Source organism: Mugil cephalus, chromosome 13, assembly GCF_022458985.1.
Source record: "Mugil cephalus isolate CIBA_MC_2020 chromosome 13, CIBA_Mcephalus_1.1, whole genome shotgun sequence".
NCBI lineage: Eukaryota > Metazoa > Chordata > Actinopteri > Mugiliformes > Mugilidae > Mugil > Mugil cephalus.
In genome coordinates, this window is record NC_061782.1 from 13283544 (window position 1) to 13306627 (window position 23084).

Sequence of the window (23084 nt, forward strand, 5' to 3'; positions counted from 1 at the left end):
GTTGGTGCCAAATTTATTTTCCTAAATGACTTTTCACCCAGCACCATCATGTGGTCAATATATAATGATTCTTTTGACAGGCAACCAGACCTTGTGATTAGTGCAAAGGTGTGCAGTCTAAACTATTACGACCACGGTGAAGGAAAGTGTGGGGTTTCCAAAACAAACAAAGATATTCAAGAACAGTAATGCCAATTTTGTAGCCCGTATGTGCACAAATAAACTAAGTATGATTTTTACATATTAAAACGTCTAAATAATAACAGTATTCATCGTAGAGCATCAGAAACACGCCCAACAGCCTTTATTAATCATGCCTTCCATTATCTCTAAAAGCCGCAGCCCACTATGTTGGCATAGTGGACTGTTGTAATGATGCGTTCAAGTACTATCGGAATTGTTATGAGAACGTTTTCTGTTTCCGAGGCGAATTGGTTCTCTATAAAATATGTGACGTTGTTTATGTTGCGAGTCCATTTGGATCAAAATGGCTGTGATTGAAGTCAACAAAAGGTGCCGTTTTAATAGTGTTATGTAGGAAGGCAGTTTAAATTTAGCAGAAACTTACGAGCTGCGCCTGAATGCAACGTACGTTTCTCCGGTGTTTTCTTTTTTTTTTCCGCCCCTCCGCTCTTCTACGGTGGTGTCCATGCTTCAGAGACGACTAACGTAGCGTGCAGGTAAATTGCAGCCTTTATAGGCTGCTTCTCGTCGCTTTTCTCTTATAGATGTGTTGCTATAGGTAACAGCAGACTTCCATAGGCTTGTCATTCAAAACGACATCCTGCTCAGCAACATGTACTGTAACATGAATGATGCACTGATCGAAATATATTGATACTGTCATTAACGTTGGAGTGTTTCAGCCTCGGTGTGATTAATTGGTTATTTATGAGGAGGCGACTGCATGGGTAAAACTACACCTGGCTGCCATTCTGCAACACAATTCCATTTGTTTCACAGAGAGAGAGCCACTAAACAATATTTTAAAATGGTAAGAGGGAGCTCAGCTTTTGCTTGTGCCTGCAGTCATGCTACGTTCACGTTCTCACGTCTATTTGTAGAAAGCGTTCAGTTTCGCCTCCAAACTGGGTTAACATACACTGTGCACTAAAAAGTCATTGTTTAAACAGGTAACATACTTACAATTATTGGCATGCATAGGTACAGACACATTTGAGTAAAATGTTTTAAAAGATAATAAAAACCTATTTAGGCTGTAGTAATTGTCATGTAATTCTGGTGTTGAGACTTACATGATTAAATGATCAGGCATTGTAATAATATGTCCAGAGACGGTTGCGCCCTGTGCTCCGTAGCCAGAGGGACTAATAATTCCCAAGCGGAGTGGTTTGCTATTGAAATCCAACTCACCATTATGGGATATTTACCGTAGTGGTCAATGAGCGTGTTTGTGTGTTGAAAAACAGGTGTACCATGACTCTGACAAGAGGATCTTTCACCTATGCCAGTGGGGAAGAGTATCACGGCGAGTGGAAAGAAGGCAAGACAGCTCTGCTTCTCAGTTTTAAAGGTTTTACAGTGTCTGCAAGCATCACGAGAAGCTTTCAAGTGCACCTCTGGTACACGTGGCCCACATAATGTGTCTCGGAGGCATCACTGTTTTAGTTAATAGCCAGCTGAGAGGTTACTGTGAGACGTAAGTGGGCTGGGATGAGCTCTGCAGTTTTTTTTTTTTTTTTTGTTAACAAAGTTTGGATTTAGCGTGGAAACATGTGAGCATTCATTTCTTACGGTTTCTAATACATACAGTACGCACTGTATATTTCTGTTATTAATGGATGGTGTCATGTGCACATGCAGGTAAACAGTCCCTATATTTAACTGTGGCCGTTACCAAGGAGAATGACACATCTTGTGACATCAGCCGGGGTAGTAACTAAGCAGCCTGATGGAACATTTTGAAGTACCGATGGCAGCAAATGTCTTTGCATGGATGAGCTGCTCTGTAATAATAATAATGATAACGATAATAAAAGAAACCTCACAGTGACGGGGAAACATCTTGATTGTGAGGATGCTGGACACTGCTTTAACTCTCTCTCTTTCTCCTTTTTTGCCCCTTCTCTCTCTCTCTCACACACACACAGTGATTCTATTGACAGGCAAGCTCAAGCTATTTAGTCAAATCCCAATTAGCCAGCACTGGGAACCCAAAGCAAACAGAGACAGATTTACCAGATCTGGATTTGTCAAATCTTCTGGATTAGACTTTGGACCTGTTTTAGCAGTGTTTTTCAGCGCCTGTTGTGAAACTAGATCAATCAAAATATCGGTAATACAATTATGTAGGGAGGTTCTTTAAAAAAAAAAGTTTCTGAGGATTTTCCGCTGTTTTTAAATCAATATATAAGTCAACTCACCAGGTTCTCCTGTGTTCACGTTTGTAGTGTGGCAAATTAAGGTATGAACCAGTTGTAGGTATAAGCCCTCTGACATGATTATGAACTTCAGTAGTGGATCATAGGCTGGTAGGAGGGGAACGCAAGTATATTCCTTGACTGTTTTCACAGTCCTGATCCTAAAGTGGAAATCCCTGCTAAAAATCTACTGGATTAGACTACTGTAATTCCCACTGCACAGGAGGCAGATGGGACTCCTAATTCAGTAGTAAACCTCTCAGGGGGGTGGGAGGATATTTAAATCCGAGCACATACTGACTCATGTGACAAATCTAGAGGCTCTACAAAAAGAAAAAAAAAAAACATGGGAATGTAAAACCCAGAGCTACAGTGCAGTAGCTCAGTATTTCACACGCCGTTACGAAATAGTAGTTCATGCAGTCAGCACCCATGCTAGCCAGAAAATAGCATCAAGGTTGCGGCTTTCATGGATTCACGATGTCGTGTGGCTTTCCAGGTCGGAGGCATGGCGTCGGCCAGCTCAAGTTTCAGGATGGAACCTGCTACATGGGCCAGTTTGAGAATGGACTCTTCCATGGATCTGGCGTGCTGCTTTTCACAGACGGATCCAGGTGTGTGAGCAAAAGTGACAAAGAAAGCAAAGTTTGTACTGTGCCAACATGTCCCTTTTTTTTTTTTTTTTGCCTCACCATGTCAGATATGAAGGAGAGTTTGCCCACGGGAAGTTTCAAGGCACGGGAGTCTTCAATCGATACGATGGGATGAAGTTTGAAGGAGAATTCAAAGACGGGCGCGTTGAGGGATACGGTAAGTCAGTTTACGACCCGGGAACAGCCTGTCCATGGGGATGTCGATTTTGTGCTTCGTCATAGTGTCCTGTGTCTGTGCCTCCAGGGTTATTGACTTTCCCGGATGGAACTCATGGTGCTCCGCGAAACGAGGGCTTGTTTCAAAACCACAAGCTGCAGAAGAGGGAGAAGTGTCCGGGGGTGGTGCAGCGTGCGCAGGCTTCGGCCTCCAACGCTCACAGCCTGGCACTCTGACCGCCGCGGACCCCGGAGGAGACACCGTTCCAGCACTTTCCAGAAGGGCCTCGGGGACTGTGCGCTTATATGCTCCCCTTTGGCTCTTCTGTCTGTGTCTTGATGTCTCTTTTCACCCTCTCTTTTGTTTTTCTGCATCCTCCTAGCTCTGCCTTACCGGTGACTTGGGATGTACATGCAGTCGGACCAAATAGTCGTTTTCTGGGTGACTGACTTGAAGTACGCGACGCCTAGGAATCACACTTTTAAATGACACAAGTCATGTAAACATCAAATGCTGCTGATTTCATTATTATTTTTTTGTCGTTTTGAGTTTTACACTCATGAACAGTGTCTTAGAATAGTTAATAGCCTTCATACTTCAAACCAAAACTGAGAGACCTCTTCTTAAATGCTCGCCCGGTTCTTTAAAGAGTTGGTAAATAAAGTCTGAACAGGTACTTCAATAAATTAACCGTAAAAGTGCTGCAACATGGCACACAGGCACGAGGATGCACATGCGTGAACAGAAGCATTTGGGCAACATGATACAGGCTCTTGTTGAATATTTCATTATTATTGTGCTGATGGAGAATAATTGGTGGTAATGCACCAAAAATACACAAAACTATTACTAAAGACAAGTGTGGGCTCACCAAACAAAGACCCAAACGATGCACTTTTTAAAAAATATCTTTAGGTTTGTTTTATGGAGTTGGAAATCATTCAACTCGATGAAAAACAAACGAAAAACACAACTTTCGTTTAACACTCCGCCAAGAGTCAATTATCAGTGATGCTGCGAGCCTTTATCATTCAAGGAATCCATCTTGTCGCTGGGCTTCTCTCGTTCCAGAGGATCAGTATTCACGTCTGCCTTAAAGACATTTTTGTACAAGCGTGCGGTCGAAGGGTGTCCGTTCGGAAATCAGACGACGCACGCGCGCCCTCTCTCCCTTCCCCTCGCCTCTGCATCACTTGCCCTAAGGTGTCTGTCATCCTAATGAGTTTGAGGTCTGTTTGAAGATTGCCTTCGCTCCGAGAGACACATTGCTAAGCTGGTGCTGAGTTTTAGCTCCCATCACTCACAAGTCCGGCTTTCCTCTCTTCCAATAAACCTCCCGCTCCCAGTGGAAATCACTGAAGAGGCGATTTAAGTCAGCCGGATAAGGTTTTCTCAAGTTTTTTCCAGTTTTTAACCAGACCAGACATCCTTAAAAACGATCAATACCGTCAGTAAATGCATTTAATTACGGACCTATATCTTACTTGAGGCAGCTCAATAAAAGAATGTATAAGTGGAATACACATTTAAGAGTATGTCATGTCAGCGTGTGTGTTTTGTGTCACGTGCAGCGGTGACGTCGTTAATCGTGTTTGGTGTGACCTTTCGGATGAATTGATGATCGTCAGAAATGTGATTTATTCTACGGTGTCATCGAGAATTTATTAACCGCTACAGCCGATCGCAGCTCTTTTGTCATCACAGAGTAACTCGGTGTGCTTGAACAGTCCACAGGCCGCACAAAGCATTTTTGTAGATGTGATTTAACAATGGCTGCCTGCATAGAACTTTAACCAAAGACTATCAAATTATATGACAGGTACAGCAGCGCCTGAAACAGTCAACCCAAGTTGCATGTGGTCTTTCTTATAACTGACCAATAAAGACACATCAATAAGGACGAATCTGCCGGGGCTTAAGACAGAAGATTAAACGGGGAATTGATAGGGCAGTTGTAAATATGCCTCTCGAAAATTATTATTGCATTTATTGATTTTCATTGTGGTTATATTATGTGAAGAAGAAAAAAGAAAAAAAATCAATATTGTTAGCCCATGCTGGTGCTTGCTTTGAATACAGTGTGGATGCAGTGCGCTACAAAGCCCAATCAGACAGATTAGCCAGAACAGAAAAGCAGACCGGCGCATGTGTCCGTACAGCTATCTACGAGCGCACTTTAACGTTTACTGTACGTGGAAAAAGGGGAGCGTGTTTTTTCCTCTGCGCCGGAGACGGCGCCTGCTCCGTCACCTGGCTGAGTGAGGCCGAATGCACTATAACAGCGCTTCAAACGGGAAACAAAATGGTGCTTTAAAACTGTGCCTGTCCAGACTTCCACTTGCCTGGAAAATATCATTGCCATGGTTACCTTTTTTTTTTTTTGTTTGTTGTGCAACAATGCAATGTTGAGCGCTCTCGGTGAAAATAACCGCACTGCATCCTTTCATTCTCCTGGAAACAAGTCTGGCTATGTATAACTGAGGTGGTAAACAGAGTGGGTGTGGTTAATAAAGCCTCGTGTTGAAAAGAAAAAACTGCTCTTCAATATATGTTTGATTTGGGCATGGGACTGGAATGCTCGCTGCTCTACAGAGAAATGCATGGATGAACAGGTTCTTCTGGATTTTGGCTGCAACACTGCGTGAAGCAGAAAAATCCTCCAGTTTCCCCCATCCCCCCCTTTTTTTCTTTCTGCACCACCCCGGCCCTGGGCAGCATCATAGCACGGCAGCATACTGATTTTTACTTCTCACAGAATTGAAAAGAACGGAGCTGTAAAACATGCATGAGTCCAACACATCTCTCTCTTTTTTTTGATGTATGATCTCTTACATTTACAACAGAATAAAACAAATAACACGCAGTTCGCGCAGCGTGTATAATCTTATATTGGGCATGGTATGCGTCCTTGGCAGTTGCACGTCTTTCCCTGCAACAGGAAACTGTGTGCCGCTGATAATGTATCTGATGAGTCGCCTACAGTGAGCACACAACCTCCACATAACAGCCAAATGTAACTGTTTGAATTCATATGACAAAAAAATAAATAATGAATTACAGATATATCTATAACAACCAACTGTACACCAGTACGGTCTAATCACAGAAGCAAGCTGTCGGTCTACCTAGAGCGAAGGACAAACCTCCCTCGGGAACATTTGAGCCACTGATGATAGATGGAAAATATCTCCACTGAGCTCCCTGACTTTAGCGGGGGCCATTCCAGTCATCTCTGCTATCGTCAGCTGACGTCTCAAACGCACAGCTCTATCTATTAGCATTATTCAACCTCAGAGGACGTCCCAAATCAGAGATGACACATCCGCGAGAGTATTTTCTAAAATTGCAAAAGCGCTTCAGAAGCAAATATCAAAAGCCCGCGGCCGGCTTAAAGATTTGATTTATTTTTTCGGGCCTTTTCGGGTCACTTCAGATCTGTCACATGCAGGCTGACATTTCGTAGTGTCAGGATTCGGACAACTCGCGGACGCTTCACGGTCGTACCCCGGAAAGACGGATTTCTGGTGGTGAGCACACATCACATCACGCCTATAAAATAATGCACACGGTCAGATGGGACGTGCACGCGGCGCTTCGGCGGATCTACAGAACGTAGTTTGAACCTGAGGCAGATGGTCATAGAAAGTGACATTAAAAAGAATGTGCTGCATGAGTCATGGCTGGAACATCAAACAAGCAAAAATGCGTAGCTGCCCATGAGACCAAGACCCCCAAAGGCCTCCAAAGCCCCAGATTCACTGGTGGTCTTTCTGTATTTGATCATTTATTAAAATTGGTACGTTTTGTGGCTGGTAGCGGGGCCCTGCGCCAATGTGGTACATCTTCTTAAAGAGGCTGCTGCGGCCGTGACAGAAGGCTTCTCGACACACTGCTCACTGCTCTGTTGAGGTGTTTTCTGGTGGCACTTTTCCCAGCTGCCTCATCTTCTCCAGTCTCTGCAGGGTCTCCATGACATCGAACTGCCATCGCTTTACCTGCTGCAGCGCCGTCACTCCCTCCTGTAATCACACTGTCATTTTGTAAGACGTGTTGAGCACAACATGAGCTACAAGTTATCAGCTTCTCACACGCAATCTATAACTATCCTTAAGAATCTTTTCACATGGTTCCATAATGTGCCAAGAAATAAGGGCACGAGAGAGAGAGGCAACAAAGCTCCCCACATGTAATGAACTCAGCTTTTACTACGCAGATTAAAGTCTTAGCATAAAGTCTGAAAGCAACATAACAACAAGCCTTGCTCAGTCCAAAGGTGACCAAATCCACTACGCACATTTAAAAGTCTCACATTACAGAGTCTGAATATTGTGCGACTGTGTTGGAATTTTCTTCGACCGCTTTGCACCGACCCGCGAGGCTCCACGGAGGCAGAGGGCAAAAAATAACCTAGCGTACATCCAGTAGTGAAACAAGATGTTAACGACTGAGCTCCTGCTGTTGCTTCTGTTTCCAGTCCTTATGCCAGGCTAATGCAAGTCGCTGCTGGCTGTAGCATCACTTCTAACTTTCTGCGAGAGTGACATCGACGTGCATGCATTTCGAATACGGCGCAGCAGGCGGGGAAACTCACATGGTTTTTTATTTTTGTGTCAGCTCCTGCAACCGCGAGCAGCTTCACTACCCTGAACCTGTTGAGACGTACCGCGTCATGCAGGGCTGTGTCACCTTCCTAGGAGAAGGGAAGTGTTATTTTATTTTAATTGCATTGTAAAGTGGATGAAACAGAGTGTTGCGGTGCAGCCTACCCTGTCCCTGGAGTTGATTTTAGCACCGCAGGACAGCAGGTAACCCACAATGGCGGTGTGGCCTGTTCTTGTGGCCACATGGAGAGGAGAGCTGCTCAGCTGCAACGCGGATGTTCATGCACAAATAACGGTGTTATTTGAATGCAAATCCACATCCAATATGCATGCAGGAGAGGAGCATATGAGTAAGAGCCTGGGTGTGCAGGCACGAATAAAATGCACATTCACCTTATCTTTAACATTAAGGTCAGCCCCGTGACTTTTCAGGGCTTTGACAATTCTCAGACTTCCCCCTCTGCAGGCGCAGTGTATGGCCCTGGAGCCCAGCTGAAACACAGCAGGACAGCCCCATCCTATTAGTGGAGCTGACCTCAGGCTAGAAGAAGCTGGCGCTTCCATGTGAGAAGATAATCTCACCCAATCTCATCATGATCTCCACAAATGAGCAGTGTGCCCACACATCTTACTTGATCTTTCAAGTCGATATCGGCTCCTCTTTCCAAGAGCGTTTGCACCACGGCGGCGTGTCCTTCCAGACAGGCCCGGTGCAGCGCCGTCCTCTTCAGCTGGAAAATGAAACAGAAATAGTTTTTGTCACGTGCCGTGCCGTGTGTTAAATCGTATTAATTTGTTGCACAGCGACGCAGTGAAAGCTCTACCTCATCGTGAACGTTCGGGTTCCCTCCATCTGCCAGATACTTGACTACCACGTTTATTTCTCCTTCACTGGCTGCATTCACGAATAAAGCGGCATCCACGTGTCCTGTCTGTCTGGACAGAAACACATATGGAGACGCAGCGAGACAAAAGTTTGCATTTTCAAATCTCCTTTGTGCTCGTGAAGATACGGTATCTGAAAATGGCATCTAACCGCTGGGATTTCCACAGACATCCTGGGTGGGGTTGTTTTCTTGATCCCGTTCCTTTGGCAGAGCTTTGTAATGTTCCCTCCTGCATTCGGGTCCAAAAGCTCACAATGAAGACCCGAGGAGCATCTCCTCGCTCTCTCCTCATCCGCCTGGAAAATGACACAAACTGGGATAATGTAGAAAACACCATTAGAAAGCCTTGGTAGGAGAGTGTTGGCTCGTAATGCAGTGCTGCCAAGAGGGAAACGGGATGATGAGAGCTGGGAATGACGGCGTTTTGCCTTTCATAAGTTGTCGGTGTGTTTTAACAGGAACAAACAGTCCATCTATGTGCATGTAACATTTCTCCGGTGCGGCAAAAACCACTGAAATGTTAGAACGTCTCATTCCATGTTACATGTCTACATGCCCTTTCACAGGCTGAATGGAAGCCTTTTCATGCTGTGGTATTGGGAATACACAGTAAGTAAACATGAATTAATGTCACCCACCTGGCCTTCTCTTTCCCCGTCTGTTGTGATGTAATGATCCATTACAAAAAGTTATCCAAAAACAAAAACGAATGAATGAAGCAAATTAGAGCAGCTAGTTTTAAATAGCAGCGGACAACACAGCTGAGTGTGTGTGTGTCGCTTTATACAGCGGCCATAGGAGCCCAGCGGCTTCCTGGCAAGAATGCCACGTCCATGGTGGGACATTGTGTTACCCCGACAAACAGGTGTGTGTGTGTGTGTGTGTGCGCTTTGGCGAGCGTGCACGTGGATGTCTGCGTGTAAGCGCCAGGCTACTCCACTCCCCTTTTCTCATCTCTGTCATGCACGCACGCACGTCCAACCTTTCCAGGCATGTCATGCACTCCTGGGTTTACTCACTCCTGTGGCTGCGGCAGCGCGTTCATCCCTCTGACACGAGCACAAAACTCGTAAACGCGCAGTTTTGGGGGATTATGCTATTTATAAAGGTTTCATTGCTGTCAGGCGATACCTTGTAAATATCTGTTTGATACCAACGGTAAGTCACTGCCAAGTCTCAACTAATTCTCCCATTGTGTTAAACTAAACACAGATACGTGCAGTAGATACACGAGCGCGTTTTTTAATGCATCAGACGTTTCAGGTGGGATTCTGTGTTCCTTAGACGTGCTTTTCTCCCTCTTTTCATGCGAGTTTATTGGGTACGAGTGCAAATTTCCTCCAGAACTGCCAGGTGGGTGGTGGTTTCAATTGCCTAAATCACCCCTTCCTAAGGCCCTAGAGCATGCAATGTTCTAGTGTTGGGTACAAACACTGCAAAACTATTTTGTTTTTTTTTGTTTTGTTTTGTTTGTAGCTTACCTTTGTGGTGTCACTTTTTTAAACCACTCTTCAATAACATGAATACACAGCTGGCAGAGTGCGCACACACACAGCCAGAGAGAGAGAGAGGGCGATAGAGAGAGAGAGAACTATTTGCACATGCTAATGGTTAACCAGTGTTTTTGAAGGAAGTGGTTGGTTCAGTGGGAAGCGTCAGCAGCCATTTTAGCTGCAAAAGACATGCACTGTGCTGCCCTCCCTCCGACTATGGAGCACTGACGGGGAGGAAGATAACTTATAAGTCTCTATCAGACTGACGGCCGTGAGTCATTTTCTATCTGTCGTTCCTATGGACGTTCCCTCCTAATGCTTTACTGCAGAAAAATAGCTCAAGACAGTGTTGTTTGACAGTGATACAGGTAACATTCTATGATTACGTGCTGTTGTTGAGAAAGAACGTCTCTGAAATGAACTATTATCGTGTGATAATGTGTGTGTTTCAGGTGGACGCCGAGGTGTCATGGTGACACTGAATAACCTGAGCGTAGAGGACCCGGACGATGGCTCTCCGCTCCTGCCCGAGGCCGCAGAGGCCGGGACACCAACGCTCGTCTCTCGCGGACACAGAGTGATCAGAAAAACCGACCCTGCGGAGTTTTTCCTCAGCAGGTGCATCCCCGAATGTGCCGGATTTGTTTTGTGGGCTCGGTGTTGGTTTATTGGTTAAAGTCATAATAGTTTGTCGTCTTTTTGTGCTGCACAGGACAGAGAACCTTGCCCTCAGTTTACTGCTGCTGATCGGATGTTACTTGGCTATTCTGATTCCTGCGTACTTGCCTTTGGATGAGGTGGCAACTCTCAGCGACGACAACCAATACACTCAAGATCTGGTACAGACTCATCATAGTCAGCATTTTGGATCATTCCTTTGCTCTTACTAAACATAATATAAACATCTCACCCTCTGTTCAGGTCTTATTAAATCGGTCTGCTTCCCTGGTCTCAGGCCCGTGTTGGCCTCGCTGGAGCCAGAAACGTCTCAAAGCCCTGTCCCGTTCTTCAGGCCTCCAAGACATCCCTGTGTTTGTGCAGAACAGGTCTGTGCTGTGGACCCAGTCCCCTCCTCTGGGGCTGCAGGGCAGTGAAGAGCATCTGGCCTTAGCTCTTGCCTCTCTGCCTCAACCTGGACTGCCTCCATCGCTGAAGAGAAAAGGTAGATGCAGGAAATGTGTGGTGGTGGGCAATGGGGGAGTTCTCCACGGGAGCCACCTTGGATCAGATATAGATCAGTATGACATCATTATCAGGTATGCATGAAACTTCTGCCTCAAAATTAGAGGTTAAGGGAAAAGGCAAGAAAAGAATCCACTGTAAGACTCACCCATCTCTGACACCAGGCTGAATAATGCTCCCGTGTCTGGCTTCGAGAGAGACGCTGGCTCGCGCACCACCATCCGTCTGGTCTACCCAGAGGGAGCACCACACTCTGCAAATGAGTACGGCAAGACCGCCATGGTGGCTCTGGTGGTCTTCAAGGGCCTGGACCTGGACTGGCTCACTTCTGTCATCACCAAACAGCCTCTGGTAGGCAGGCGCAAGAGCCGTTGCACACAGAAGCTGAGTGTTACGTAAGCCACGGCAACCCATGTGGCAACACTGCTCTCACATCACCGCGCTCCCTGCCTCGCATGCTCTACATCTCCCGTGTTCTTCCTTTTAATAGAGCTTCTGGTCCAAAATGTGGTTCTGGAGAGAGGTGGTAGATGATATCCCCCTGGGACCAGAGAGCTTCAGAATCCTCCACCCGGAGATTATTCACAAGACGGGGGAAGTGTTGCAGAAATACGCTCTGAAACAGGGAAATGTGAGTTCTAACGTGCATATATTATATATATTCCCTTATTATTGCCGACTGCGATACACTCTCACATTTTGCTCAGGTTTTCCATGCTTTCATTAAAGAAGCACCAACTATTTAGTAAACACTGCAGAACGCTTACGTGGAAGATTGTCTTCTCCCTCTCAGATGCTGCCAACGTTAGGCGCCGGCGCAGTGGTGATGGCCCTGCAGCTGTGCGACCAGGTGAGCCTGGCAGGGTTTGGGTACGACATGCAACGGCCACAGGCCAGACTTCACTACTATGAGGACATACGCATGGACGCCATGAAGGCTCAGGTACGCACAGGGTGACGGCGAGGAGGCGCGTCAGTTTTAACTTCGGGGGTTTTCTAATTTTGTAACCACGCGCAGGTGGTGCACGACATCAGCGCCGAGAAACTCTTCTTGAGGGACCTGGTGGCTGCAGGGGCTGTGGCTGATCTCACAGGAGCTCTCTGAGTCAAATGATGTATTGATATTATTATATAATTCCAATACATGTTGGAACCCTGCACGGCGTCGATCGGCCTTCAAAGCACTCCGAGACTCCATGACGGACTGATGATTAAACCTTGTTATGTTATGTTAAAATGTTATATGTTAAAATAGCAGAGACGCAGCCCTCATTCCAACTCACTGGACTTATTTGAGTTTTATGCAAAACGTCGGACAGTGCTGTTAAAGTTGTGATTGTGAAGACAGAATAAACAAGTCAATGTCAGTGTTTCTTTTCTCACAAAAAAAAAAAAAATCATATTTCAAGAGACGTACAATTATTGACAGGTTATGACACGGGCAACGGGAGAGGCAAACATGGACAGCATCTAAAAGAATTTCTACAAGTTCAGCTGCAAATTAAAAAAAAAAAGTTCCACTGTAAACATGTACAGTATTACTAATAAATAATGAATAATGAACACAGAGGAATATATTAAAATCTACAAAACTTCAGGCGTGATCCCGTCAATGTTTTACTTGCTTCCAATAAATAATTACAGGTGAGCTTATCTTAGCAACACCATATACATGACACAGTGTATATTATATATATATATATATATATATATATATATATATATTTTATCAATACAACAAGCGTCCCCCGTGGAGTGTGTGTGTCTCTACAGCAGCGGATTGCGTGAAGGCTCCCACAGTTTGCTCGCCAGCTGTCTGCAGTGTTGGAGGATGATCTCGGTGGGGATGACCCCCAGGTGGACCGTCAGCAGCTCGTAGCACTTGACCGCCTCGCCCTGGTGGTTCTTGCTGTAGTACCGAAGCAGCTTCCTGCAGAGCACACCTTTGCTTAGTCGGGAGATCGGCTTATTATTTGAGTAAATCACATCTGTCGTTTTTGTCATACCTGTAGTAGTCGCAGGCAAGCATCCCGATGGGGGCGGAGTCTTCAGGTAGGATGGGTATGTCCCCTGCCTCTAACTTGAAGCCCTGATTGGTAAATTAGACATGTTACAGTTAACATATTTCTTCAGTAATTGACAGCGAAAGGGGTCAGCAACTTACAGTTTCGTTTTCAAACCAGAGGAAGTAGCAGAAGTAGAAATCTCCATCGCGCAATGTGACAGTGGAGTAGCCTTTCTGAAGATAGCGGCGTGTTGTTCTGACCAGGCTCCACACCTTTAGCACGGATTAGCAAAGAGAAATGCTTTTAAGGCAAACATAAAAGAAAATGCAACACGTGCACATCAACCTTCACAGCTATGGATCGACGGCCTGGTTTAGTATTCAAACTCTTTCCTTTTTCCCCAGTCTGTACGAAATCATATGACATATAACACTGACTAATACACAGATTATATGTTATTCATCCAGTCTGCAAAAAAAGTGAAGTCTGAAAATAACAATGTTTTGCTGGCTCGCCACTGTTTCCATTAACCAGCTGCCATGTCTGATCTCTGCTTCGTTAGAGTACAGACTGGCATCACTCTTCTCAATTAACAAGGAAAAGAAAGTGTATTTACCAAAAATATTAGGTCTTTGCTTTTTTAAATAATTCCCCATTTGACAGTGACAAGACCCTGCAACCAAACCATGGCTTACATTTGGCAGATTACCAAAATGAAAGCGACTTAGTCAGACCTTGCTCTTGATGTACTGAGCCACCGGGCCCTTCCCCAGCTCGGACGTGGTGCGCTCGGTGATGCTGAGCGACGGCGCGATCATCTGGCCGCTGGATCGGTCCACACAGATGAAATGGATGAGGCCTGGGAAATCCTCCAGGTAAGTGAGATTTGCTGGGTCAAGATCGATACGCTCATGACAACACACTGGGTTTTACGCATGCTGTTAAGACCCCTGAAATATGCATGGACATCCAGGAAGAACAGCGCTCGGAGATGAGACGCCGGATCATATCACAGGGACAAGGTGTATTTCTCTGAAAGGATATGACACCATGGTGATATTCCTCTTGCTTTTCACCAACAGGAAGTCCTTCCAGTCCATCAGTTTCTCTCTTTAACAGGGGGAAGATGGTGGCGGAAAAAGAGTAAAACAGAAAGGCACTAATGAAGATCTTGTAGGGCTATGTGTATTAAAAGCTGATTCGGGCAAATGTAATGTGCAAAGACGCATTGGATACACACTGCAACATGATCTGAGCTCGCTCTTGCAGGCCGGGGGAGAGATGTCGAGGAACGTCAGCTGAGTCGGTAAGAAAACACTGTCGGTATATGCTGCACAGCTGGGTCTTCATGCTCTTACACCATGGGATTAGACTGAAACCAGAGAATACATGTGACGGTATTCCAGCGACTGTGCTGTGATGCCTTTTGGGCAGCAGGGGGCAGCAGCTCACTTACTCTTTGTTGAAGCCAGGTCCTCCTCTGAAGGCTCGCTTTTTGAACTCTGTCCAGACATTCAGTAAATGAGCAGACTGCATAAAAAAAGAGAAGGAAAGTTTGTTTGTCTACATACAAAAACTGAAATTATTGTAACGTGATTAATCACACTTAATTAATTATTACATAATTAATTAGCCGTCAAACCACAGGACGCAAAGACCCCCTCTAACAACATCCTGTTGCCAGACACCACAGTCGCAACTGTTTTGAAGGCACAAGGTAGACCTACATAATGTGCAGCACACACAAAGCCACATACCTGGATCTCACTAGGTTCCAGGCCTTTAATGAATTTATCTAGTTTGCTGCGGATGTCGTTGATAGTTAGCTGGCCTCTAGCAGCAGTAGAGGTTCCTTGAATTTCATTTAAACGTTTCTCCAGCTTGGCGAAGGCCTCCAGAAACCTGTACACCCACATGGCCACTTGGTTGTTGGAAATCTGACAGAGATGAATGCAAAAACAAATTCATGAATGCATAGAATAGAGGTAAATGAGTGCGACAAGCATGCCCCCTACTGGCCACAATGTGTAAGGGCTGAGAGGGACGTGAGACGCACGACCACACACCTTCGTCACCAGCACCAGCGTGATGCCAGGCCACAGCGGCATACAATACATGGAGTGAGGCATCATGGGAAACAGCCCATCCTTTTGCAAGACCTCCAAGAAGACTCTGCGAGGGGTCGAAGTGTCGGGTGGACTGATGTCCAGTGTGTGCAAGCTGTCCTCTGCCATCTAAAGACACGCAACACCGCGTCAGAGGTTTTCACTGCAACTAAACTATCTGTTCACTGTGCACTGGAATGTATTATCACCTGGACGTCTGGGTCCACAAACTCAAACACAGGTGTACTTCCTCTCACTGGCTGGTCTGGTGAAACAAAAAAAAGAGTCATGAAATGCATACGACAAACTGTAATTATACAGAGAGGAGCTTCATTTCCGACAGACAAATGTGAAACTGCAGTTGCGAAACGTAAAATATTTGCAGAGGATGTATCTCCTCCTGACTTCCAAAACATTATGCAAGCTTTCGGAGCCTAATTTGGGTTCTGCAAAACTTTTTTTTGTTATGAGTTTTTAACCTTCCAAAACATTTTTCTGTTGTTTAAATTCATGGCATGGTATTAATTCCACGCACATCCAGACAGAAGGGACTGAATCTGAACACGAGCCGCGCTCGACGACCCACCTGAACTGCTCGAGTCTCTGTCTGTAGGGGAGGTCTCTGGAGTGTAAAAACTTTCAGGACCAGAACCAGATGTACTGTCAACCTCCTTCACAGACAAACACAGAACATGCACAGAGTAAACAAAGAAATAAACAGAAACGGGGTGAACCAACGTTTTGTGGCGGTGCTGTTTGAGTTGCTTTGTACTTCGGGACTTGGCTCATCCAGGTCCACGCTGCTGGGATACATGTTCTGCGCCATGATGATGAGGGCCAGAAGGTCCGAGGTGGAGAGCGTGCTCGCGTTACGGCTACGACGAGGGAAGAAGGGGAGGAGGCGGATGAGAAGCTGCGCTGAGTCGTGACGTTAAGGTGTCAGGGTTTTGAGGAAGTACCTGGAGTAGAAGGCAAGCAGCTTGGTGTGAACCAGGATGAAGGCGTGCAGCACCTCTTCGCCCGCTCTCACCTTCTCCGGGCTGCCGTTGAGCTGCGGAACCAAACGGCGCTCCAGGAACTCGATGCACTGCTCGCACAGCGTGGGGTGAATCAGCCTCTCCACTGCCTGAGAGAATAAGGCAAAGATCCGCTTAATGGACGCAAATTTACATGTGAATACAAATGTGCCACAAAAGTTGAGGAGGAGATTCAGGATTTTATATTTTTTTTATTTTAATGGAGCCTGAAAATGACTTCCTCGGTTGCTCTGAACAGATCGCCTTAAAGGAGGAAACAAAGCGAATTCATCGCGCACTTCCTTATTAGGGCCCGTAAGTTGTAATCGCTGCTGCCGAGCTGAACAGCAAGCTTTGCAGATAAGGGGTTGAGCAATGTGCGCGTCTTTTCAGCGCGAGGGCTTTCAAGAGGTTAAAGAGAGCACACACTTAACCATACAGCGCAGGTGTCAAACGTGCGGCCCGCGGGCCAAAAGCGGCCCGCCAGAGGTCCTAATGTGGTCCCACCACAGCGTGAATTTGTGCGAACGGCCAAAAATAACATACAAGACTGTAATTTGTCAATGTAACTAACTGCTAGCCCAAGAAATTAGTTTTTTTAATGATAGTTTATTAAATAGCTTATTAATAAATACATTAATAAATAAATTGTTCTTCTTTGTGCTAAAATAAATAGAAAAAGTTCAGGGTTGTCTTTATTTCTAGGTTATAACTCGGTTTTGTTACTGGTCTGGCCCACCTGAGGTCAAATTAGCTGTATGTGGCCCTCATATGATGATGAGTTTGACACCCCTGACATACAGGGTTGAACAGATCTATATTTAAATAAATCCGTCCATAAAGAGGAAGCAGCCACGTCCTTTCAAAAGTGAGCAAACTTTTAATTTCTTGTCATTGTCTTTGATCAGGTCAGGTCTGACTCTACAGATACAGACACAGCACTGACAGCTAAATAAGATTTCTGGTTATAATTTATGTCATTAAAGGCTCCTTTTGGGTTCAAATATATTAGCTTTATTCTGTATCTATGTGGCAAAAGCAAAGCAAAGCAGAGCAGAGTATGTTTCAATATATATCAAAAAAAATGGCACTGCACCTCCACTAAGAAGCTCTGGTCATTCTCCCGGAGGCAGCTGTAGGTCTCCAGCAGGCTCTGGAGATGCTTCCACAGCCTCGCCCTTTGCTCTGTGTCCTGAGGACGCAGCCTGATGACAGACAAAAAATGAATAAATAAATAAATAAATAAAATCAACAGGTGCTTTATTAAACTTTCCCATTGGACCCAACGAGATATCTCACTCTCTCTTCAGGAGGGCGCTGCTGAGGGTGACCATGCCGAACATGACCTCGATCATCTTCTTCATCACGTAGAGCTTCCTCCTCAGGTCGTCCTCCTTCTCCTCACCATCTCCGTTCACAGCTATGTAGAGAAACTCCTCGAACTGAGGGACACAACAGGGGCTAATGAATCTGAATTGCCCGTGAATGAAATATGTACAATGAAGACACAGATGAAGAGTGTTCCCCATCTCCGCCCAGCTCTTTGTGTTCGGAATAACTCATTTGCACGAGAAAGGCTGCTGACAGCGAGCGGACCTCAAGTGTCTTGGGCTTGATAACTGCGGCAGGCGTTGCAAGAGCACAATGCCCGGTTTGATTCCTCAGCGAGACTCACATGACAAACGTGAGGCCTGAATTTAGGTCACTGTCATAACATTGTAAAAGGAGCCGGAGGAGGATTTTTATTTTGTGCCGAATATGAGTCACGAAGCTGCACTCTGAAAGAGAGCTGTGCAGGGACGAGTACGGCAGCTTTCATTCCTCCGGGGGAAGGCGCTACCTGGTGCAGGACGTAGATGTGGTTGTTTTCCGTGGTGAAGGACGTGTAGCTGTCGCTCTGCCTGTCCAACATGGTGGTGCTGGAGATAATGATGGGGGCAAACAGAGTGCTGATGCAGTCCTCGAAGGCTGGAAGCTGACAATTAAAAAAAGGAAAAAAGAAAAAGACTGAGGTTAGAATTTAAGAGTCATTAAATACCGGAAGCTGGATCTTGCGCCTCCTTACCCCCTGGCCCTCCTCTTGAGACGCTCCATACTGCTCCTGGATATTCTGCTGAAACTCTAGGTCGGTCCACTGGAAGAGGACCTCAGCGCTCTCGCTGGCTATCACCAAGCACTTCATCTGGACCACAGATGCGCTTCCTGGCCCCGCTTTACTTTGGCGTCCTATTTACTCCAACAACTCATTCGCCTGTAAAGAGAAATGTTAAAAAAATATTGAGTCACGGGACATAAAACAGAGTCCGGGGGGAGTTTTTTGTAAAGCGGGTCGGGCCTGTAACTATTTAAAGCCTAGTAAGGTGTAAAAAGAAGTAGACGTGGGTCAAAATTCAGATGATATCACAAAAAATAATTGACTTTTTGACGTTCCAGCGTGGGAAGAGTTCACCCCGAAACAGCTTAGACCTTGTTTTCTGAAAGGGGGAACTTTTTGCCCCGTGAGTTCTTGACATTTGACCTAAGAAGCTGATATTTTATCACTGACGCCCTCCAGGATCAGAGATAGGAGAAAGTGATCCATCAGTCACAGCACACGCTCCTCCTGGTTGCAAGGACTGATTGTGCAGTTGCGGCTCACACCAAAGGGAAATATTTCATGTTATCTTCAACAAAAGAATTGTCAGGCCTTTGGGAAGGCTCACTCTGGAAAGAAACCCTCTTATGCTCAAAGGAACGAAACAACACCTACAATCTTGGTTTTAGTTTAACATGTGGTCGCATTATTCCACCATGAAAACTGTGCTTATGTAATTTTATGATTATACACCAGTGTCCTGTGACACAGGGTCTCTCCCAGCTGATCAAATAGTAATTGCTGGAGCCATATGTGCCATGACAAGTCACACAAACAGATCAGACGTTTATTCATTTAACTTTTGTCACGACAAGTTGTTCCAATCCGTGAATTATATCCCGTGTTTTACCAAAAGCCGTTAAAAAAAAAAGAAAAAAAAAGAAGCTATTTCCAGTTACAAAAACTTCTTACTTCCTCCATGCATGCTGATCAGCAGGCAAACACACACTTACACTTCGCGTCACATCGACTCACTCAGAGCTTTCTGCGCCGGGTGATCCCTGCATCTCGGTCTCGGGCTTTCCGAAAAACTTCTCCTCAGGGATTCGCGCAGCTCGCGGACGTTTTCATGGCAACTTTTGTAGTTTCCACGCCGTGCGCTTCCTCCTTCTCCTCTCTGCGCCGCAGCACAAGCCGAGTCATGTGACGCGTCACGGGCAGGAAGTGCGCGCTGATCTGGAAGCAGATAGAGCTGTCAGGCTGTCGAGGGCCGTCCTGCGAGGCTGCTCCTGGATAAGTGTTCGCGCTAAGTGGCGGCGGTTTTGCCCCCTCCAGGAGCCCGATGATCAGTGAGCCAGGGAAAAGTCATGTGCTGCTGGTGCGTAAAGTGGGCCACATGACCGAGAGGCTGCGGTGTAGATAATAGTCTGGTATTTGTGGAATGCAGCTTCGTGGCTGAGATTGGGATTAGTGCGGGTTTGGACCCTTTATTTCTTAGTTAAGTGTAAATTTATTATGAAAAAGGCAAAGTCCTTGACAGAATAAACTGCAGACATTTGCCTCTGTGGGCTTGTTGGACTCAGATTATAAAATCGCAGCCATGGTTGTGCCAATATGAGATAAAGTGACATAAAGTAATAGAAAGACAGGTAATATAGGAGGGAAAATTTATAAGTCAACCCAGCGCCTACTGTAGTATTTCATAGACGGTGATGACATTTGCTGGGAAGGAGGCTCACTTCAATAAACGCTGGACGAGTTGCAGGCGTAATTTCGTGCCTTTGAAGTGGAGTTGTATAAGGTATTAATCCTCTGTCAGCGTACCAGCTACCGCACTCGGTGGTTGGCTTGCCCTCAGTCTGGAGGAGCAGACAGGAGACGGCAGCTTGGAACCCAACGAACGTCTGAGGACGGAGGTCAGCTGGAAGCCCAAAAATCTGCTTTTAATCAAATGAAATGAAAAATACGCTATTTTAGCAGAACACACAGGGGGTTGCGGGTCTCCAGTTACCTCGACCTTACCTACTGTTTGCATTACTGCGTGACTGTGTTGTTTTACAGTGGTAAGGCCCCCGAAAGAGTCCTGATCATGACAAGGCGAAATGTGGTTCCACGTAACATTGACATAGTTAGTTTCTGTTTTCTGCACTTTGTGTTAAGCTAAATCCTAAATGCCATGATTTATAAATGTGTCGTTAAACCTTTGAACATTGCATACGCCAATCAAACATAACATTATGACCGCCTTCCTAACATTGTGTAGGTCTTCCTTGTGCCTCCAAAACAGTTGTGACTCTCAGACAATGGACATGGACCTTCTGCGGCGTGGATCAGGCTTCCTCCAGTGCATCCCACAGATACCGGATCATCTTGGGAACAAGGGAATTTGGGGTTTTTTGATTTGTTCCTAAACTGTTTTTGTGTGTGTCAGGCTGGGGATGGCTGCTGCCACCAAGGAGTGTCATTACTATGGGGTGGGGGTGCCTGGTCTGGTCTAGGTGGGTGGTACACGTCTAACTAACATCCACATGAGTGACAAGTCCAAAAGTTTCCCAGCAGAACGTTGCATTGTCAAAAGATGGTCAATGTTATTCACTTAGGGCCAATGCTGCATCTACCCAAATACACACTCACCAAACTCCAGGATGTTTTTCCGAGAACATTTTCATGGCTTCAGCAAACCTGTGTTATATCATAATATTCTCCACAGACTGTATGCTTGGCTTCTCAGCGGAGAAAATAACCCCGTAGTTACATAAATATTTATGTTTTATTAACCTTGCTTGGGTCAAAATGGTCCAAAATGTAGAGGGTTCAATGTCGCGGGCCAACGTCTAATCTAGTCCATCAGTTTTCTGGGGATCCAGCGTTCACGAAAGTCTTATTTAAGCTGACTCCTGTATATACAAAGTAAACATGGAGAAATCCTCAGTGTTTGCTAACAGGGCAAAGGGGGCCTTGCATGTCTCAAAATGGATCAGCGGAGTATAAACAGTGTTAGGTGGGCCTCGGTAAAAGTTACCTCCGCTAAGGAGACACTGTCACGCAGAAGTGGGCAGACATCGTGCAGTCCTCCTAAATCACAACACAATTAGATTTTGTCTGAGGAAGTGATGCTCGGGCCTTGTTATCGCAAGGTACGGGTTTGTGTGAACCAGAGTTGGCAAAACGCACCAATTTCCATGGTTTGGCTCGATAAGATCCTGGTCTGAATGTCAGGAAGTCGACCAAGGTCTCATTGTTCTCATCGCCTCGGTCAGTTTCAGGCCCGGAAGTACTGGGTTTACTCAACAAACTCAACATACTTTTGATTGGAAACGATCAAATCACGCGTTGCCCACAGTGACAACTGATTTCAAAGAATTTTCCGGAGCAAACGCAGCGCACTCCTCCACCATGGCACGTCTGCTCTCTTTCACCCTGCTTTAAACATACAGCATGTTTGCATATTCATCTAAACGTGCACACATGCATGGCCAACACGGTGTAATGAACAATATTTTCCTCTTCCCAAGACCCCAGATGAAAGGGCCCAGGTGCTAACGAGTCTGGTTTGATTCTTATATGTCAACACTGCCGGCCTGTTTAAAATGTTCCACATGTGTAAAGAGACTGTGGCCGAAGTTAATTTCTGAGACCAAACAGTTCTGCTTCTTACATAAAAGAAAGAGCCCACTGCACATGAGCGGAACTCAAAACAAAAATATAATTAAAAGTACATGCTCTGGATCACGGCCCTCGAAGGGGTCGCCAGTGTTAACGACTCACTGTCATGAAACATCAATACAGAAATCAGTGCGGCTCAGTTTTTTTTTTTTTTTTTGCGTGCTAGGCTGGTGTAGGAGAAACACAACGAGCAATTTGGGGGAAGATCCGACTTCGTCCTCTTCCTGCGTCTGTGAACCCACCGAGCAGATGCCAGCTGCGCATGCATCAGCCGACACTGAGCCAAGCGCGGCTTAGGTTAAGTCCGTCCGTAAAGTCGACGTCTGGGCGTTTTGTCCACCCTGCCTTCATGTTTCCCATCAGCAGCTGCCTCATGCAGTGACAAGACAGCACTCTTCCCACTACAAAGACTTGCTCCAGCTGCTCCCACATCTGCGGCCACAGAGTGTAACAGTTTGTGTATGTGCGCGTAAGAGTGAGTGAGTGAGCTTTAACGCTCTGGTACCTTTTGTTAAAAGATGCTGCAAGAATCTGACAGTTTTAATTTATGGTTTCTCCGTACGATGGTATTTTTGTTTCTCTTTGTATCCCCGTGCGAATATAAATCAAACCTTTTTGTTCTCCTCGCGGCCACGTGCTCCCGCCGATCCCTGTCATATCCGCAGAACTAGCGGGGTCTAGTTTCATAGCTTAATGTCAATTCACGTGACGGGACTTAGCGGTTTATGCAGAAGTAGAATTTGTTTCCAAATCCTGTCTTGCATGCGGCATAATGAGTTTACAGTTTACAGCAGTGACTAATAACTGAGACTAAACTCCGTGCTCGACCTTGCAGCACGGGAACTATTTACTGAAAAATGCAG

The 23084-nt window shown here is 45.7% G+C and overlaps 4 protein-coding genes across 9 annotated transcripts; 2 read left to right on the plus strand and 2 right to left on the minus strand.

The window, feature by feature from the left end:
• The first annotated feature begins 432 nt into the window (after window positions 1–432).
• On the plus strand, window positions 433–5725 carry morn4 (MORN repeat containing 4). Its single transcript, XM_047602279.1, has 5 exons — window positions 433–680; window positions 1431–1504; window positions 2881–2995; window positions 3082–3191; window positions 3279–5725. Exons 2-5 carry the CDS (start codon window positions 1438–1440, stop codon window positions 3425–3427), a joined length of 441 nt encoding a protein of 146 aa, XP_047458235.1. The 5' UTR covers window positions 433–680; window positions 1431–1437; the 3' UTR covers window positions 3428–5725.
• Window positions 5726–6955: 1230 nt separating this feature from the next.
• On the minus strand, window positions 6956–9200 carry ankrd2 (ankyrin repeat domain 2 (stretch responsive muscle)). Of its 3 annotated transcripts, XM_047603673.1 has the most exons (7): window positions 8829–9200; window positions 8617–8724; window positions 8425–8523; window positions 8186–8284; window positions 7958–8056; window positions 7783–7881; window positions 6956–7210 (listed from the first exon to the last, which is right to left on the minus strand). In XM_047603673.1, the coding sequence occupies exons 1-7, from the start codon at window positions 8847–8849 to the stop codon at window positions 7085–7087; spliced, it is 651 nt and encodes a 216-aa protein (XP_047459629.1). In that variant the 5' UTR covers window positions 8850–9200; the 3' UTR covers window positions 6956–7084. The 3 variants fall into 3 exon arrangements, with proteins under 3 accessions (XP_047459629.1, XP_047459628.1, XP_047459630.1); XM_047603672.1 differs by having other exon boundaries at window positions 8617–9200; XM_047603674.1 differs by having other exon boundaries at window positions 7062–7221; window positions 8617–9200.
• Window positions 9201–10301: 1101 nt separating this feature from the next.
• st3gal7 (ST3 beta-galactoside alpha-2,3-sialyltransferase 7) lies at window positions 10302–12721 on the plus strand. 2 transcript variants are annotated; one of them, XM_047604066.1, is made up of 8 exons: window positions 10302–10443; window positions 10625–10790; window positions 10885–11011; window positions 11094–11428; window positions 11519–11705; window positions 11845–11985; window positions 12148–12297; window positions 12373–12721. In XM_047604066.1, the coding sequence occupies exons 2-8, from the start codon at window positions 10642–10644 to the stop codon at window positions 12457–12459; spliced, it is 1176 nt and encodes a 391-aa protein (XP_047460022.1). In that variant the 5' UTR covers window positions 10302–10443; window positions 10625–10641; the 3' UTR covers window positions 12460–12721. The 2 variants fall into 2 exon arrangements, with proteins under 2 accessions (XP_047460022.1, XP_047460021.1); XM_047604065.1 differs by having other exon boundaries at window positions 10332–10540.
• On the minus strand, window positions 12627–19875 carry hps1 (HPS1 biogenesis of lysosomal organelles complex 3 subunit 1). Of its 3 annotated transcripts, none has more exons than XM_047604062.1 (18): window positions 19591–19875; window positions 18547–18732; window positions 18322–18456; window positions 17781–17923; window positions 17578–17686; window positions 16425–16591; window positions 16238–16340; window positions 16052–16136; window positions 15675–15730; window positions 15427–15594; window positions 15118–15297; window positions 14817–14890; window positions 14601–14732; window positions 14405–14470; window positions 14095–14239; window positions 13519–13632; window positions 13361–13443; window positions 12627–13284 (listed from the first exon to the last, which is right to left on the minus strand). In XM_047604062.1, exons 2-18 carry the CDS (start codon window positions 18661–18663, stop codon window positions 13122–13124), a joined length of 2040 nt encoding a protein of 679 aa, XP_047460018.1. In that variant the 5' UTR covers window positions 18664–18732; window positions 19591–19875; the 3' UTR covers window positions 12627–13121. The 3 variants fall into 3 exon arrangements, with proteins under 3 accessions (XP_047460018.1, XP_047460019.1, XP_047460020.1); XM_047604063.1 differs by having other exon boundaries at window positions 19569–19875; XM_047604064.1 differs by lacking the exon at window positions 16052–16136 and having other exon boundaries at window positions 16204–16340; window positions 19591–19874.
• Between the last annotated feature and the right edge of the window lie 3209 nt (window positions 19876–23084).